The sequence below is a fragment of the Brassica rapa genome, chromosome A10 (assembly GCF_000309985.2).
Source record: "Brassica rapa cultivar Chiifu-401-42 chromosome A10, CAAS_Brap_v3.01, whole genome shotgun sequence".
Taxonomy (NCBI): Eukaryota; Viridiplantae; Streptophyta; class Magnoliopsida; order Brassicales; family Brassicaceae; genus Brassica; species Brassica rapa.
In genome coordinates this window covers 15,414,316-15,431,851 of record NC_024804.2, presented here as the reverse complement: position 1 = coordinate 15,431,851, position 17,536 = coordinate 15,414,316, and the positions used below count along the sequence as shown (strand labels likewise).

At 36.5% G+C, this 17,536-nt stretch overlaps 3 protein-coding genes across 8 annotated transcripts; 2 read left to right on the top strand and 1 right to left on the bottom strand.

The window, feature by feature from the left end:
- The first annotated feature begins 4,665 nt into the window (after positions 1-4,665).
- LOC103845827 (protein CANDIDATE G-PROTEIN COUPLED RECEPTOR 7) lies at positions 4,666-6,323 on the top strand. The gene has a single exon (XM_009122717.3). The coding sequence runs from the start codon at positions 4,808-4,810 to the stop codon at positions 6,134-6,136; it is 1,329 nt and encodes a 442-aa protein (XP_009120965.3). The 5' UTR covers positions 4,666-4,807; the 3' UTR covers positions 6,137-6,323.
- Positions 6,324-6,539: 216 nt separating this feature from the next.
- On the bottom strand, positions 6,540-13,481 carry LOC103845826 (protein GFS12). The gene is made up of 16 exons (XM_009122716.3): positions 13,163-13,481; positions 12,964-13,076; positions 10,844-12,880; positions 10,352-10,679; positions 10,031-10,246; positions 9,849-9,921; positions 9,556-9,761; positions 9,398-9,460; positions 8,920-9,128; positions 8,731-8,842; positions 8,154-8,639; positions 7,769-8,067; positions 7,445-7,688; positions 7,278-7,351; positions 7,062-7,197; positions 6,540-6,899 (listed from the first exon to the last, which is right to left on the bottom strand). Exons 1-16 carry the CDS (start codon positions 13,286-13,288, stop codon positions 6,741-6,743), a joined length of 4,881 nt encoding a protein of 1,626 aa, XP_009120964.2. The 5' UTR covers positions 13,289-13,481; the 3' UTR covers positions 6,540-6,740.
- Positions 13,482-13,509: 28 nt separating this feature from the next.
- Positions 13,510-15,672, top strand: LOC103846208. Of its 6 annotated transcripts, none has more exons than XM_033281556.1 (5): positions 13,560-13,706; positions 13,752-13,918; positions 15,015-15,073; positions 15,154-15,240; positions 15,381-15,672. In XM_033281556.1, the coding sequence occupies exons 1-5, from the start codon at positions 13,588-13,590 to the stop codon at positions 15,435-15,437; spliced, it is 489 nt and encodes a 162-aa protein (XP_033137447.1). In that variant the 5' UTR covers positions 13,560-13,587; the 3' UTR covers positions 15,438-15,672. The 6 variants fall into 6 exon arrangements, with proteins under 6 accessions (XP_033137448.1, XP_018511121.1, XP_033137447.1 ...); XM_033281555.1 differs by having other exon boundaries at positions 15,375-15,672; XM_033281557.1 differs by having other exon boundaries at positions 13,510-13,706; positions 13,781-13,922; positions 15,019-15,073; positions 15,154-15,581.
- The last annotated feature ends 1,864 nt before the right edge of the window (positions 15,673-17,536 follow it).

The window sequence follows — 17,536 nt, the reverse complement described above, 5'->3', positions numbered from 1 at the left end:
ATGTGCAGTACATATTGATAACAACACACTTTTTTATCCACGTCAACTTCTTTAGTTCAACAACATAACCTGGTACTTTAATTCTTTTGAGAAGAACATAATACAACATTCTGATTTTCTTACTTCCACAACAAAATAATTTTTGAAGTATCAATCATCCACTTGAACTTTTTTTTTGTGATTGTAAATCCAGTCCAGTCTGAATCATACAAACCCGTAAGATCAAAATTACAGTTAGCTTTCAAGAGAATCGCCATCCCACGACATTCAAGTCACCAACTAGCCTCAATTCAACAGCAGTTCAACGATCCTCTTTTGCCTCATGCATAAACTAAGACAATATTTGCATTGAATAAAGCAAGATATGGTCTAACGGCAGCAAAAAAAAAAAAAGATTTAGACAATAGCAATATTACAAAGGAAATTTATCAGATTTTTAAAAATACATGAATGCATAACTATTATACAAATTTAATACAACAACAACAATAATAGCCAGGTAAATTTTATCCAGAACCTCCAAAATCCTAAAATCTTATTCAAACAAATTGCATGTAATAGAAGATGGTTGTTGTTTTTGACGTCGTCATACGATTCATTCTTGTTCATATCAAATGTATTCGCGAATATTAATATCAGCAATATCTATGTCTTTTAGCAATAATTTACTTCCCTCTTTTATGTCTTTAAAAGCTAAGTTTTTAGCCTTATTTTGCATTCATAATTCAGTCATCTCGTAACTTTTTCTCCTTTTTGTTGCACTTTAAAAATCAAGTTTTTGTTCGTTTGATGATATCAAAGTATCAACGGCTGAATTATCAGCTTCGGTAGTCATCTTTTTGAGTTTTGCTTTTTCCGATCCAACGATCCCTCATCATCACTACTTAAATTAATTGAAAATGAAGGCATTCTCGGATATTGTGATGTCGGAGAGCTGAAAGTATCACTTCGATGTTAAGAGTATATAGGATACCAATGTTGATATTGTTTGTAAACTTTGGGAGATCCTTCATCATTACCCACACATGGTCAAATTAATATTTAATATTTTTTAGTTTTGGATCCTGTAGTGAAAGTTTTTAGCCTTTTCCATCTACAAAGTAATGAAACATAAACCTTTAACAAAGCTTGATCCGCGTAAATGTGCGGGTTTCGGTTTTTGGGCACGAGGGTTTGACTTTTACTTTTCTATAAATGGCATATTGACATTTTTAAACGCATAGATTATTTGTCTAATTTTAGGTTTTTACGAACCTATCCGGAGATAGAAGAATCCGATTCGAACCCCCACCATAAATTTATTATATTTAAACATAGTTAATTTTAAAATTAAAAACAAAATACCCGAAAAACCTATATGTACTCGAACATGTACCTGAATGCCTATATATAACTAATTCTGTAAAATAAATATCATATATATCGAGTAAAAATGTATGATTACAATGTTAAATTCGGATTAACCTAGGGACTAAGCCACAATACGAGGTGTGATTACAAGTGCACCCACAAATTTATTGATATTGGAAATTTGACATGTAAAGTACTAAAGTCTCAGTGGATCAAATGGTAAAAATCAGTCTATGCCCCCATAATATCTTGACTTCGAATTTCTTTTATTTTAACTTAGTTTTTATGACCAATACTGCACCCAGTAAATAATTCCTTTGGATTAGCCCCTAGGTGCACTATTTGGATGCATGTTCTCCACTTGTGTTATCCATCTCTTTGAATTTTTACTATAAATTACATTGAATTACAATAGATAATGCATCTCAAGTTTAATACTACATATCACCAATCAGAGCCACTATAAGGTGTATCCTAATCATTTAAGTGTATTAGATAGATGGTGAATTATAAAAAAATTGTTTGTCGTACTGTCTCATTTCCTATATAACAATTAAATATTTAGTTAAATTATAAATTAAACTTATAATTTAAACAGAGTAATCCTCTATATATTATTTGAGATTACTGAAGAATCTATTTCACTAATATGCTAATATCTTCTCATAAATATGAGTTATTTTATACAACAAAAATGAGTTGTATGGTATTCTTGCATAAGCACATAACTACATGTGAATCCCCTCATAATTCTCCACCATCTAAAATTTCATTCACTTCGTATTTGAAAGATTAATGTTTTATGATTTGCACACATATTAATAAAATTAAATACATATTTTTTTTTAGAAAGGGCTTAATTAAATACATATTTTTATCTTCTACTCCCTCCGTTTTAAAAAGATGCATGTTCTAGAGAAAAAAAATTGTTCTAAAAAAATACATTTTTAATATTTTCAGTGTAATTTTGGTTAACTAATAATAGAAAATTGTGAAATTCAAAACCATTAATTGCATTTTTGAAAGTTTTATTGGTTTAAGAATATAGAAAATATAAAATTATAAAAAATTATGCATTTTAACTAAGTTTTAATAAGTTTTATTAAAAAGTTAGAAAATTCTAAAACATGTACTCCTCCGTGTCAAAATAATAGATGTTTTAGAATTTTCACACTTTTTGATAAAACATATTAAAACTTATTTATAAATGCATAGTTTTTTATAATTTTATATTTCTTATATTTTTAAACTAATACAACTTTAGAAAATAAAAGTTTGGTTTTGAACTTCACAATTTTCCATTATTAGTTGACAAAAATTACAGTGAAAATATAAAAAATATATCTTTTTGGAACAATTTTTTTTCTAAAACTTTCATCTTTTTTGAAACGGAGGAAGTATTATTTTGAAACGGAGAAAGTATATTTAGCCTTGTTTTTAGTTTTAATTGATTCTTAATAGAGTTTTATTATTCATATTTTTAGATTTTAATTTATGTTTTAGTTTTAAAACAAAGTGCATTAATTAAAATTTAAAACATGAATCTTTCAAATACAAAAATAAAATCTAAAACATCTATACTATTATTTATGAAGTGATTTTGCTGATTTGTCACATTCTCCATGATTTTAGTTAATTTTGCTTATTTGTCATATTATTATTAGTTTTTAGCTTAAATATTTAATTTATTAATTTAAATAATATAAATATTTCATAATTTTTAATTAATTTATTAATTTAAATAGTATACTATTTCGAACTTTATAATTGGAATTATAATTATTTTAACTTTCACAAGTTTCTTATTAGTTTTTAGCTTAATCATTAATTTATTCCTTTAAATAATATAACTATCTTGAAATTTCTAATTGGAACTAAAATTATAATTGTTTTAACTTTCACAAGTGAAGACCAATTCTTGTTTTCATTTGATGTAAGATGTTTTAAATTTTATAGTTTCATTTTTTTCATTTATTCCAAGTTGTATCGGTTATAGTTTTTTTTCATCCTCTAGGTATAGTGTTTTTTGGTTGTTTCAATTGATTGCGTTATTTTCATGATATCACTTCATTCTGATGTGAACGTTCTCTTTTCAGTGGTTCAATCATTTTGTGAAGATCAAACAATACTTTTTTGTCAAACAATATTATTGGTAGGGTTGTTTGCATTAACAGCTATATGAACAACATCAGATCTTAATTCTCTCTTTAGTTTTAGATCATTTTTGGGTTCTTAACATCAATATTTATGTACTTTCGATAATTGTTTTTTGTTTAGTTGGAGTTTTATGTTTTTCTTTCTTTCGTTGAGTTTAAAAGACTAGGAAGCAAATCGGGTTTGTTACATGCAGTTTGGAATTATGAATTGGTTATTCTAAATGATTTAATGGCAGTTATTTCACTTATATGTTCTATTACTGTTTAATTTATAAGAAAACTTATGCTTTAATTTGATATTAAGTTTAGAGAGTTGCTTATGTAATCATGTTATGAACATGTGTTTAATGGTTTAATCTTTAAAATGGCTAAAGTAGATATATTTTTAATGAATAATTGGATTTATCATTATATAATTAAATATAATAATAAAACTATCATTATCTTTTTTTTTATTAAATGTAAACTTATGAAATATTTTGATAAATCAATGTATATATTTATCAAGTAAACCAATGAAATATTATCATTATCTCAATTTTTTTTTAAAGTTTTCTTCTAAATTATCATTGAACTTTATTTTTTATTTATTTTATTTTTACTTGGATTTGTGTGTTTCAATGTTTTTTGGTAATTTAATACATTTTTCTGGTTTAAAAATTAAAAAGTAGATTAAGAGAGACTAAAAGTTCACATTCTTCGTTGTCCAAAACAAAAGTTCACATTTTTATTTTACTTTATTGTGTTTAATATTTGATATATAATTATGCTCTTATGATTTCATAGTTTTATAGTTTTTCTTTGTACTAAGAAGACGTAGACCGAGATAAAAAAAAAGAACTCAAATGACTAAGAATATAAATAATAAGTTATTGTCATGTTTAAATCATAAGAAATATACTAATAACTATTAGTAAAACGATTATGCATACATATGCGATATGCGGACAAAACACCTAGTTAATATTTTAAATACAACATCTAGTTAATATTTCAAATACGGATGAAGTATATAGTAAAAATGATGTTTTCTAATTTTTTTGTTTTACAAAGAAACATAATTTTTGTATATATAATTTCACGCAGCTCATGATGCTGGTCATCACCTAATCATATTAAAGACTCTATTAATCCTAGTAAAATAAACATTTCTATACATAGTTGGAAAGTATAATTAAAATGACGCATACATTTGTGTCAGATCTGAGATAGACTGAAGACTATATAACTCGAAAAATCAAAACTCGCCGACGGTTATACGATCCCGATCCCACACGCCTCTCTGTCTCTCAACCACAACAATGACGAAAATGCCCCCTGCAATCGCCATCCTCCTCTTCTCCGTCGCGCTCCTCGCCGCGATCCCACCTTCCACAGCCGAGATCAAATCCCTCGTAATCTCCGACGACGCCCGCCCCATGATCCTCTTCGAAAAATTCGGATTCACACACACCGGCCACGTCACGGTCTCCGTCTCCTCGGTCTCCGTCGTCTCCACCTCCTCGGATCCGAACCCCGACCCGTCGCGCCTCGGATTCTTCCTCCTCTCGGAAGAGTCCCTCCTCCAGGTCCTCCTCGAGATGCAGCAGAACGCTCGATTCTGCGTCCTCGATTCCCACTACGTCACGCACCTCTTCACGTTCCGAGATCTCTCCCCTCCGCCGAACTCGCGGTTCAACCACTCGTACCCGGTGACTTCCCCGAACGAGTACTCTCTCTTCTTCGCGAACTGCGTCCCCGAGACGAAGGTCTCCATGGCGGTTCGCACGGAGATGTATAACAAAGATCCCAACGGATCTAAGGACTATCTCCCCGCGGGAGCTACTCAGCTGCCGTCTCTCTACTCCTTCTTCTTCCTCTGCTACGTGGCGTTTTTAGGTTACTGGAGCTATACCTGCTGGACGAATAAGAGAATGGTACACCGGATCCATCTTCTCATGGCGGGGCTGCTTTTAATCAAATCGTTGAATCTGATCTGCGCGGCGGAGGATAAGCATTACGTGAAGATCACGGGGACGCCTCATGGATGGGATATACTCTTCTACATCTTCCAGTTCATTCGCGTTGTTTTGCTTTTCACTGTGATTATCTTGATCGGAACGGGATGGTCGTTCTTGAAGCCGTTTTTGCAGGAGAAGGAGAAGAATGTGTTGATCATTGTGATCCCGCTTCAGGTGCTAGCGAACATTGCTTCGATTGTGATCGGTGAGACTGGACCTTTTATTAAAGATTGGGTGACGTGGAACCAAGTGTTTTTGTTGGTTGATATAATTTGCTGCTGTGCGATTATCTTCCCTATCGTATGGTCGATTCGGGCCTTGAGGGAGACGTCGAAGACGGATGGGAAAGCTGCGAGGAACTTGTCGAAGCTGACGTTGTTTAGGCAGTTTTATATTGTTGTTATTGGGTATCTTTACTTCACGAGGATTGTGGTGTTTGCGTTGAAGACGATTGCGGCGTATAAGTACCAGTGGGTGAGCTTTGCGGCGGAGGAGATTGTGAGTTTGGTGTTCTATGTGATTATGTTTTATATGTTTAGGCCTGAGGAGAAGAATGAGTACTTTGCTGTTGATGATGATGAAGAAGAAGCTGCTGCTTTGGCGCTTAGAGACGATGAGTTTGAGCTTTGAAAATGGAGTAAGGACTCGAAGATTTATTCTTTTTATGTGTTGATGAAAGCTCTGTGAAGACAGAGTTCTATGTTAAAGTCGTCTGATATTGCAACTTTCTTTTTCTGTTAAATTTTTGTTCTTTCTTTTACATGGAAATTTCATTGTTACAGATGTTCCACGCTTTTATATAGTTCTCTTCACAGTTCATCGTTTGTGCTCGTTCAAGTTGATGTGTTTCAACTTTCAATCACTGTTTCAAAAATCGTCGTCTCATTGACTTTACTTACTAAGTTCTTAGAAGGGACCAATTCAATTGATGTCTAGCCCCTTAATCAAATTTATCACTAGTTAGCTTTTAGTTTAATACGATAAATTGATTGATTATAGTTTAATGTAGTCTTACAATGGCCAAAATCCAAAATAAGAAGAAAAACTGTTTGTTTTTGTTAGCAGAGAAGAACTACAAACAGTTTCTCTTGTAAAAACAGAGAAGATAACATACACCGTATAGACAAACCAGTACACTCTTCGTCTCCTTGAAGACAAAAAAAAAATTACAGAGGCAACATAATTTGTAAAAAAACATTATATGGTAAATATATATTTCGCATTGTAGTTTCATTCAACAACAGATTCTCAAGTAACCATCATGTGCTCCAACGATGAACAACCTGGAGAATGGTAAAACACAAATGGTCGATAAGTCCGACCTCACTCTTCCTCCCTTTTCCGCCATATACAGTTTCTGTGGTATAATCCGCTGCTGCTGCTGCTGCTCGTCCTGACAATTGAACAAAACATATCATCCTCACATAATTTATCTTGATTTCACCAGGAATTCTATAATTTCTAATATTTGTTCAGGCAATGTAGCAAAATTGATCAACGCGTGTTTGGTTTTAACTCATTAACGTGAAAATCTCGATAAGGAGTGAGAAACTACCTCGTCTTGAGACTTTGACAGTGAGAAAACCCCAATGTTGTTTCTTGAGATGGAGATAACGTCTTTGCCCCAGATGGAGAAACCTGAAACACCGTCGTTGTGTCCTTTAACAACAAAAGGCTCTGGTGTCCAGCTCCTGTTTTACCACAAAAAACAAAACCGTTGTTATTACATGTAAACTTACAAAAAAAAAACTGTGATGACTGTTTTGCTCACTTCCTCAAGTCCCAGATACGTAGGGTTTTGTCAAGAGAGCTGGACACAAGTAAATGGCTCTCAGGTGCCGCTAACTGCAAGAATGAAGACAACGTTCGTAGATGAGAAAAAGCCATATTGGTTTTAGGAACTTATATCGTTTTGGGAGGAATGAGAACTTAGTTCACCTTGGTCACATATCCGTCATGAGCTCTCCAGGAGGAAATAACCCCACCTTTCCTCAAGTCAAATAGCTTACACTGGCCAGAACTAAAACCAGCTGCAATCCAAGATGGTGATACTGATGCTCCGTCTCCTTGTTTAGTATGAGATCCTCCTGAACAAAGAGCAGATACGAGGGAAGTAGACCCAGATTCAAAAGATTCTCCACTCCAAAGTTGAAGCTTCTGGCCTCTTGCTAAATCGATAAACCTGAATTGTACAGTGGAAATAATTGCATATTATCTCTAATGCTTAAATGTTATGATTTTGTACAGTGGATACTGTTTTACCTGAGGGCTCCGGATCCGGTTCCGACAACAAGCTGATCCATGTACTCTAAATAATGCATACATGTATACATGTTTCCATCGAATATCCCATTTGATAACCCATGTGACACATGTCTATTAGACTGATTGGAATTATTGTTTGATGACAGATATGAGGAAGCTTGATCTTGATCTTGATCCGCAGGTGACTCGGAGAACAAATGTATTAGTTTCCCGGTTTGGCTGTTCCACACATGTATTGTTCCGTCACAAGATGCTATCTTTCCGGTGGAAGATAAAATACTGATGTCATTAACAACCTAAAATATACAACAAAAAAGTTAGATGCTTTCTATTTTGAATAAATTGGCGCTGAAGGTAAGCTTTAGTAAGCCAAGGAACCAACCTCTTCATGGGCATGATAACCAGAGACACAGCTTAAGCTTGCTAGTTCCCACTTCTGAACACTTCCCTTGAACCCTGGATCAATACCTGAGGTGAAAACTGTACACTCATCTTCAGAAACCACTAAAGATCTTAGAGCTCCGCGATGGGCATGAGCTGAAGACAAAACAGATGCTCTAATTTTCCATCGTTGCTCATCTTTGGGGTTTCCAAAACGTCCAATGTCAAGTCCATCCCAACAAGCTACTGGACTAGGAAACCATGACCAGGGTTCATGCACCAAAGGGCTTAAGACTTCTTCTTGTCCTTCAACTGGGTCATGTATATGAGGTTTTAAGTGATTGGAGTTTCTTAAGCCCTGCGACTGGGGAACTACCCGTCCAGATCCATTAAGCAATGTCTTAGGAGTGTGCTTAGACGCAGGGCCCTTGCTTAGCACAGGCTTGGTTTCCATATTATATCGAGAGGATCGTCCTGTGTATTCCCACTGATACACAATAGATTCAGTGATAAATGACTATTATATATCAGATATTATTGCAACAAAAACCAGAAGAACATATATGAAGAAAGGATACCTTCCAGTTATGATGCTTTAGCAGATATTGCTCGAGTAGTAGCCAGGTTGGACAGCCCTGACGTAATTTCTCCATACCAAGAAGTGAGGCGAAAGAAGGATACAGAAGCAACCTGTCATTCCTACAGTGTTAGGACATAAAATGGAATCACACAAAAGTTATTTACCGATGTACAGGTGAAACACGCACACAAGATCCATACGGCTTTTGATTGGAGATTCTGGATGGGAATTTCTTTCTGTAGTTCTGATCTTCCAGTTTAAAGAGTCAGATACATCAGTACTCTTCTCAGAGAAAGCAAATTCATCGAAAAGCTCCTTCAACTGCGGTAGAACATGCAATGCAGTCAACTCTTGTCCAATCCGCTGGCAAATTGACATCAGGGAAGTTGCAGCAAACTGAAACATCGAAGAAAACAACATTGAAAAGAAAATCAAATGTTAAAAGACATTTCATATAACTGCAACAAGCAGAAAAGAGGTACTGATAGATCCTTTTATAAATTAGGCATTGGTGCATGCCTCGCAGCGGAAATACCAATATAAATAATACTACAAGAGAGCCCTTAAAAATTTAGCTAAATATCAGTTTTTGGATTATCCTTCACACCTCCCTCAAAGGTACTAATAAAGAAAATAGAAGAACAGAGAAAGAATATCAAGAGTACCTGAAGGACTCGCAACTCTAGGTTTTTCTGCATAAGTACTCTTACGTGTAGGCACAACCGACCCTATATGATGATAGACAAACCACGACAGACGAAAAGTTAAGCGGTTAACATAAAACTACAATAAGGATAGGAGATTGAACTTTTTTATCACATACTTTGGTTAGTTCATGTATGAGCAACTCGTCTGGTATAAGAGCAACTAGACCATCGAGTGTGATTAGGCAATCAGTCAGTGCTAAAGAACACCAACTATGGACAGGCTCTGGTTTTTTCATAGAAGAAAGATCGATACAGAAGCAAACAACATGTTCAAGCAATGGCATCATTTGTTTGACAATGTAGTTCACGCCCAACAGTCTCCCTGAAACGTTACAACATAACAATCACTTGGCTAATATGAAACTTCTATGTAGAGGCTAAGTTGCTTAAACCAACAGATAGAGTGTACCAATTCTAACCAGCACCTCAATCCCATCAGTACGTATTCCTTTTCCGAAGTAATTAATCAGAGGCAGTATAGTCTGTATTGAGGGAAAAGTCAGCATCCAAATCAGAATTTCTGAAACACAGCATACCAGATGAAAGGTATATTAAAAATAATTTTGACAAGAACAGGAAATCTTGTCTCACCTGATGGACTGTAACAGGGGCGCCAAGCTCTTCGCTGGAACCAATCAGCAGCACAGAAGCTGCAGAAGCCGAAATCTTGTCCGGAGAATTATACAAGTTTGATATGACTAGTGGATGAATCATTTCAAGGTATACTCTCTTTCCAATTCGAGTCCATAGTTCCCTCACAAACGAATCTTGAAGAAGAGAAACTTTCAAATGCGAGTAACCTGTCGTCTAAGCATATTATACTACGTCAGGAGACAATAACTGAAATTAACAGTAAGCTGATATTGTAAGTACATTAACAGATTCCATTGGTAACCAACAAACTATACGTACCAATAAGATCTTCTGGATAGAAGGCAAGACAAGTCTTTGCACAGCCACTGGTGTCAAATATTTTGTGAATTCTTTGATAAGTACATAAGCCCATTCACACTCGTTGTCAGATAGAAGTGTCGTCACCAGTGGCAAGCAGTACGCAGCACACATCTCTGCCACAAATGATCCCATTGCTTTTAAGGCCCCCTGTTTGGCAAAACTAGCAGCATAATACAAGCGTGTTCCACCTTTGGCCAAAAGGTGAAGTGGAGCAGCAAACAAGTAAGCTGACTTCACTGTGGCTGAGAAATACGGAGAGTTCAAAAGACTCTTTGCTGACGGCCTCCTAAATTTTTCGAAAGGAAGAGAAAGTAAAGAGTCAGTCACACATCTAAAAAGGAGAAAACGTGTTACTACATTTTTTATCAGCATGTAGCACACAGAGAGTCATAAAGCCAGTGGAGTATCAAAGATGACTAGGGTTTACCAAAAAAAGGTGAGACAATATACCTTCGCCAATCTCGTTCAATGCAAGCTTCAACAAGTACTTTAGTAAGAGGAGGAAGTTCCTTGATTAATTCAGGTAAGTCACCACCTTCTAAATAAGTAGCCAGAGACACCGAGTTAAATAGCGGCCTCATCAAATAAAGTTCCGCCAAGACACAGCCAATAGAGAAAATATCCTCTGCGATGGCCTTTCCTAGGCAGAAATCTTGCCGCCATAGTAACAACTCCTGAGGTTCTATAGAAACTTCGTCTCGCACGTCTATATGCTCCAGAAGATAATTCAAACATATATCGGATGGTACGCCTTTGTTTCTTGAAGTTCCAGAAAGACTAGTATCAGCTTTGTTCGTGTTCTCACTAGAAGATTCATGCAAAGGAGACTCATCCAAGTTTTGATAAAGGTGATATTGAGGACTTAGATGTGATGCATGTTCAGAAAATGCAGATGCCTCTTCAGTTTCTTCCAAATACTCATCAGCTTCGAGGATGACGGATCTCTTGTTGTCCACCCCAAAGCCATGAAACGTATGCATTTCTTGTTCATTTCTACTTTGTTCCTTCTCGCGGGAAAAACGCAGGCGCACCGGGTGAGGCCGGAAAAAAAGCTGACGGCGTCCAACCGACCTTGGTACAGCTGGCTCAGATGAAGACAGCATAACATTCTTTGCAGTAATAGCAGCCTGGCCCGACATTTTGTAACCAAAAGTAATATCAATCCAATGATGTAATCGAGATGAAACATGGGGGCTTTCCAGAGCATCTCGATGCAATCTAATGAACTCCTCGGGGCTGCTTGCCCATGGAGGTACAGCCAAATCAGACATACTAGGATGAAGAGAGCAGAAGATGCGGGAATCGCAGTAAAACTCAGGGATGCACTCGTCAGGGGTCCAATCATAAAGCCTTTGCATATCAGAGGGATACTCATTAGGCTCGTACACAGATCGAACTGCCTTACGCAGGACGCTCAGTGGCAGTCTCCTAGCTTTGTAGCTGCAAACAGCCAGCTCAGACAGACATTCATCTGAAACATGATGCGGAATCTCAAATGTCGAATAGGTAAAATCTAACTGCTCATCTCCTTTTGCCAATCTCCATTTGCTTTTCCTTAAATCCCGCCAGCCTGAGTCACTATCTTTTTCAGGTTTTTTGCTGAAATCTATGACCCATGGCATTACTGGATGAAATGTGTGGTCTCCCCACCTTCGGCCTGCTAGTTTGTTTAAGAAGAGTAAATACTCAAAATTGCTAGCCTCTCCCTTCCACCATTTATCAAAGATAGTCTGCCAGTCCAGATGTGAAGAAATTTTAAGATCAGCATAAAGGCCAGAATAATAGCAACCCTCTACACACAAACTTTTTCTTGAGGCAGATGAATTGGCATCTCCAGATCCTAAATCAGGCTTGCTATAGATCTTTAACCAACTCCACAACGATTCAGACAAGAAAATGTTTGATGGACGAATATCCCCATGGGGGATCCCCAACCCATGCAAGTGAGCTAGCGCAGACAACAGCTGATATACAATAAAACTTCTGTGCCACTCTGACTTTAAAGCATTAGGACTGTAGTAGAGAATGTTTTCCAATGTAAACGGGGGTTTGGGGAGCACTGAGACCAAACAATCAGATGATGTCAGAACCCCCAAGACCGGTGACAGATTTGGATGCCTGAGACCTGGAAGATCGCTTTCCTCCTCTAACAACGGTAACCCAAGAAGACGAAGGAAACTTTCAGTTTCTTGTGCAGATGACTCTCCACCAATCAGGCGATTTAGAGAGGCTAAAATATAATCTTCCGGGCACTCAGAAAGGAAACTAAAAGCAAGCTTTTGAAGATGAGAGGCAGAACAACATTTGCTAATCTGAGCAATTGGTAAAAGTGCAGCCAACGCTCTCCTGCTTGGAAAACTACCTGAAGACTCGCAAGAGATGTCCTCTGTGCCTAAGCCTAACTCTCTGCCGTTCGTAGCCTTAAAGTGTGAACAAATCAAATTCTCATCACAGTCAACATCATCGTTTGAATTCCCAAGTCCTTCACTACAGAAAAAGGAAGTTCACTCAAAATCACGAATAGGAGAAGATCCAACTATTTAGCCCAAGGAGAAAAAGATTGAACATACACGTAATTGACTAAGCAACCATGTTCTTCCTTGCGGAGATACTCCAAAACGAACTGAGATGAACTAGAATCAAAATCAGAAGCAGAAACTCCCTCCTCGCTAGAGTCAGAAACCTACACAAAATCACCACTCGAATCAGCTTCAAATTCCAATACTCCCACCATCGATATCTACATACATATTGTGCATACTGAACTACCTTAACGACGGCGGAGGATCCGAAAGGAAGCGGAGAATCGGAGAGGCCGTAAGAGAAGACGATCTGATCGGAGAAGTCTGACTTGATCCGTTGCTGGAGGCAATCGAAGCAAACTTCACCTCGCATCCTTTATTTTTCTCAGTATCTTCCTCGCATTCTTATTCCTGTCGATGAGATTCCGATCTGAAGAGAGAGAGACGTCAATATTTTTTTTTTCTGTAGGAAAGATCGACCAAACCTCGGCGACCTTCTCAAATCAAACGCGGCCAAGCACGCCGCGTTTCCTTTAATTCCTCCCCTTCAAAACGCCGCGTTTTAGTCGGTTACCGCCATATTAATTATTACTCCATAATTGGTTCAATATCGGTTTAATAGTCCGGTATGATTTCGGTTTGTCAAATATTTGAAAGTTTCTGATCGGTTTAATGGGAGGAGGAGGAGGAGGCATGGAGGAGTTGACGGAAGATGAGAAGAGAGCTCTCAGAGGAAGCAAATTCGCACCGCTTACTTCTCTTCCTTCCTCTTCTCGCTCTCAGCTGCCCAGGTTCTTTATCACTCCTCAAAGCTTTTTCTTCTTATCGATTTGAAGTTCCGACTTTCATGTGTTAGCTCATCCAGGTGGACCAATGAAGACGAACAAAGCGGCGGCTTTAGCCAAGTTTCTAGAAAGGAAGCTGCAAGATCCTAATGTGTTGTCTTCCATTGATCCTGATCTTATCGAGTTGGCTGTCAAAAACTCCAGACACATTATTTCGAGTGAGTGCTACATTAAGACAAGACTCTTTGACGGTGTATGTTTGAAAGTTTTGGAATTGGAACGAAAAGGGATTAGTTTGTTTAGAGAGGTGTATAGCATTTGGAAGATGGCAATGTAAGGCTCCTTGTTAGTGTAGTAGAGGACCATTTAATTATTAGCCTTGAAGAGTTTGTTAGTTGATTATAGTCACGGTTGATAGCTCAGCATTAGCTGAGAGCTGAGGTTGCTGTGCATAATCTGTTGACGTACTGATAAGGTGTTCTTGTTGAGTCTAATGCAGGACTATATTGTAACTAGCTTACTGGTAGTGCAAGTTACTGGTAATGAAGGTGTTACTGTAATTATTTTCGGTAATTTGCTTTTGTTTGTTCTCTGTCCGCGTTAAATAAAAGGAGGATCACTTCTGTTTCTTATCTGGTATTGTAGATTTTCTAGTATTTTGGTTGGACATTAGCTTTGAGAGCTAGGATATGAACAAGCTCTTCTGAAATTGTAGCTCAGTTCTAGTTAAGATAATTGGTACCAAGCCCAACTCTCTCCCTTCAATGCTGAAAAACTATGAAAAGTGGAATAATGTAGTAGAAACTATGGGTGGCATCCATCAGGAAATCTTATATGTTTGGGTATAATTGTGTTTCAAAGGTTATGTTAGAGCAGGATGTATGTGGTATTGAAACTTCACTAAATCGTTGCAAATAAATATTGTGCATTGATGCATTCCTTTGGCTTTCCATAATTTCATAGTCGCTTTGAAAGAGTTTGGAAAGCATAGTATGTAGTTTGGCATTCCTGAGATGAAATGCATAATGACTGCTTGCCTGAATGTGGTTCCACACTATAAGTCACATTGTAACTGTGGACTAAGTTTAGCTCACTTCGAACGTTAGAATAATGTTATTCCTAGATGTTCGGTGCAAACAACATAGCACGCTAGCATAGAGAGATTTGCTTTTATCCAAGCCAATGCCGTGTAAAATAATGCACAACGTTAATGTTATTGGGGAATAGATATGTGGCAGAACGAGTTTTCTTAAGGCTCTGGTAAGAGTATCGAATGTGAAGGCATAATCTTTTATGATCCTCTACTGATCTCAGGTAGGACTTCAAGTTCAGGAAGAAGAATCCAACACGTTGTCTCCTTTGTAGACGTTGAGGTACCTGATTCTTTCTACTATCTTTGAGAATATATTCTACTGACCAGTTCTTACGTACGCCTTCTTCCGTCATGTTTTAGGTGTCTTCTGATGACGATAAGATAGAGAACACTAAGCTAAGCAAAAAGAAAAAGAAGAAAAAGAAGAAGAAAAACAAAAAGCACAAGGTTATCTCCCTCGCACCCTTTGTCCTTACCTCATCTTTCGGCTTGCTTTTCGTTCTCCCCACACAATTTTTATAAAGTCTGTTGCTTTCTGGATTCCGTCACTCATATCTGTGTGGGGTAAACTTTTATGAAAGGAGCAGATCACAGTCGATGAAGATGCCAAGTTGAAGAGACCCAACAAGAAGTTGAAGCTTTAGTGCCCCTTTTTGGGCTATATATTACTGGTCATATATTTGATAAAGTTTAGACTGGAGCTATTTGTGAGTTGAATTCAAATAGCTTCGTGAATCTGAAATTTGTATTTTGGTTGAAGTTGAATTGATTTTGTTTTTAGCCTCTTAGATCATGATTAGTGATGGTCCGGTCTAGTTCATTTGCAGGAACAGTATATGTAACAGAGATTATTATTTATTGGGTTAGGTGTTTGTACTACTTCCAAGGGACAAGATGAGACTCAATATAGTACGAAAACTTTTAAGTTACTAATTTCTATGATTTTCTAAGATTTGATCATATTTTATTGTCTACGTGATGATTATCAATCTCTTTCATGTCGTCGCTTTACAATTCATGGATCAAATCTAATGAGATTTAGCAGCTAACTAGTCAAATTAATTGATTATAATATTATTCAATTAATTTGATCGTTCGTATATTTGTGAAAACTATTCATCATATATAGCATGGTCCGAGCTCAAATTTCAAACAATTTTTTGTATTAGAAAAACAAGAGAAGAAGTATTAGAAATGAAAACAAGGAAAAAATGACCCTCGCCGACATTTGGTAGATAAGGATACGAATGTTAATGGTCGAAAAGATGGTATGGTTGGGAGAATAACACAATCTCCAAAAAGCTGCTCACATGTGGCCAATACTTCTCCAAGTCAAAAACTTCACCATGCTTTATAAGTTTATATAATAAATGCCTCACTTGGCGACAAAAGAAAATAACACTGCCTCACTTAACTAACTGATCTTCGCTCTTTTGTGAGTGGCTCGAATCATCGATTATACAGTGTCACATTTTTAAGTGGTCCGAACGCAAATCCTCACGTGTCCTTTTTACGGGGTTTAACTTCACGCGCTTTATAAGGCAACCAAAACGAAAACGACGATAAAAACATAACGTAATGATGGTATTCGAAATGCTAGAGAAATTTCATCCAACTTTGGCTCAACTTGTCGCCCACAAAACAAAATGTAAAATAGAAACTCAGGCTATTACGATGGCTGGTGAAAGAATCCCAAAAACTTGAATCCTGTTTGACACATTTAACTTATACTATGATGATGACCTTTGTAATAATTCACCCAACGCATTAAATTTACGATTCCATATATTTATCAGAAGTGGTAATAATGCTATATACTTCGTAGTGTGAAGTGACTCTTTAAACGTTTCGTGGAGGTGTTGACTGCGATTCACACTCTTTGCGTGAGCGTGCAAGACAAATACTTTCCGCAATCTCCTTCTCACCACGTCAATTTTTGTTTGTGCAAATAAAACAAGTTGTTTTTGTATTCTTTTATATACTTTTATAGTTTTCATTTGTAAGTATTGTTTTCCCTCTATACAAGCTCATGTCAAAATCATGACAAAGTGTAAATCAGCTCGAGGCGCCAAGAGATAACGAGTTTCCTTATCTGCATTCATGATTTCGGAAAGGAAATCTATGTTTGTCAACGAATATCAAAAACCAGTGTTTTTAAACCCAGACGAAAAGATAAACTAAAAAAATTTTGGATCATGGTTCAATATGATTGGATTAAACCTTGTTCAATAATCTGTTTTAATACATTTTAATATATAAATTTAGAAATAATATTAGTAAATATGATACATAAGTAAAAATATAAATAATTTTAAAATATAAAATATTGTAAATATAAACTAGTTTTATGCTAATAATTTATATCAGTTTAATAACTCTGAAATCCAATCGTCCGACTATGTAATCGGTTTAGGATCGAACCAGTTATTAGATCCAAACCGGCTATGTATCCGGTTCATGGTCGAATCCAATTTAACTATCGGTTTTGTCCGGTTTTAAAAACACGGTAAAAAACCAAACATTTATTAAATGGTAATATTGGTTTCTTTTTTTTGAATTATACAGAGGTATCCTGGCCTCACAGAAGTGATCCAGACTAGTCACGTGTTGCCACATGTCGATCCTCTGTCCCTGGCGATGCCGAAATGTTAATTTCCCAGTGGCCGGGATTCGAATCCAGGTGGCGGTACTCACAGCTGTAAGCCCTTTACCACTAGAGCTAGAAGCCCCGGTTAGTAATATT

Coding starts and splice junctions, on each gene's coding strand:
- LOC103845827 (XM_009122717.3), top strand. CDS start 4,808: ATGACGAAAATGCCCCCTGCAATCGCCATCCTCCTCTTCTCCGTCGCG.
- LOC103845826 (XM_009122716.3), bottom strand. CDS start 13,288: ATGCGAGGTGAAGTTTGCTTCGATTGCCTCCAGCAACGGATCAAGTCA. Junction 10,680..10,843: donor ATTGAACGAGATTGGCGAAG/GTATATTGTCTC, acceptor CGAAAAATTTAG/GAGGCCGTCAGCAAAGAGTC. Junction 7,689..7,768: donor ACCGGATCCGGAGCCCTCAG/GTAAAACAGTAT, acceptor TGTACAATTCAG/GTTTATCGATTTAGCAAGAG.
- LOC103846208 (XM_033281553.1), top strand. CDS start 13,588: ATGGGAGGAGGAGGAGGAGGCATGGAGGAGTTGACGGAAGATGAGAAG. Junction 13,919..15,014: donor CTCCAGACACATTATTTCGA/GTGAGTGCTACA, acceptor TACTGATCTCAG/GTAGGACTTCAAGTTCAGGA. Junction 15,074..15,153: donor TCTCCTTTGTAGACGTTGAG/GTACCTGATTCT, acceptor GTCATGTTTTAG/GTGTCTTCTGATGACGATAA.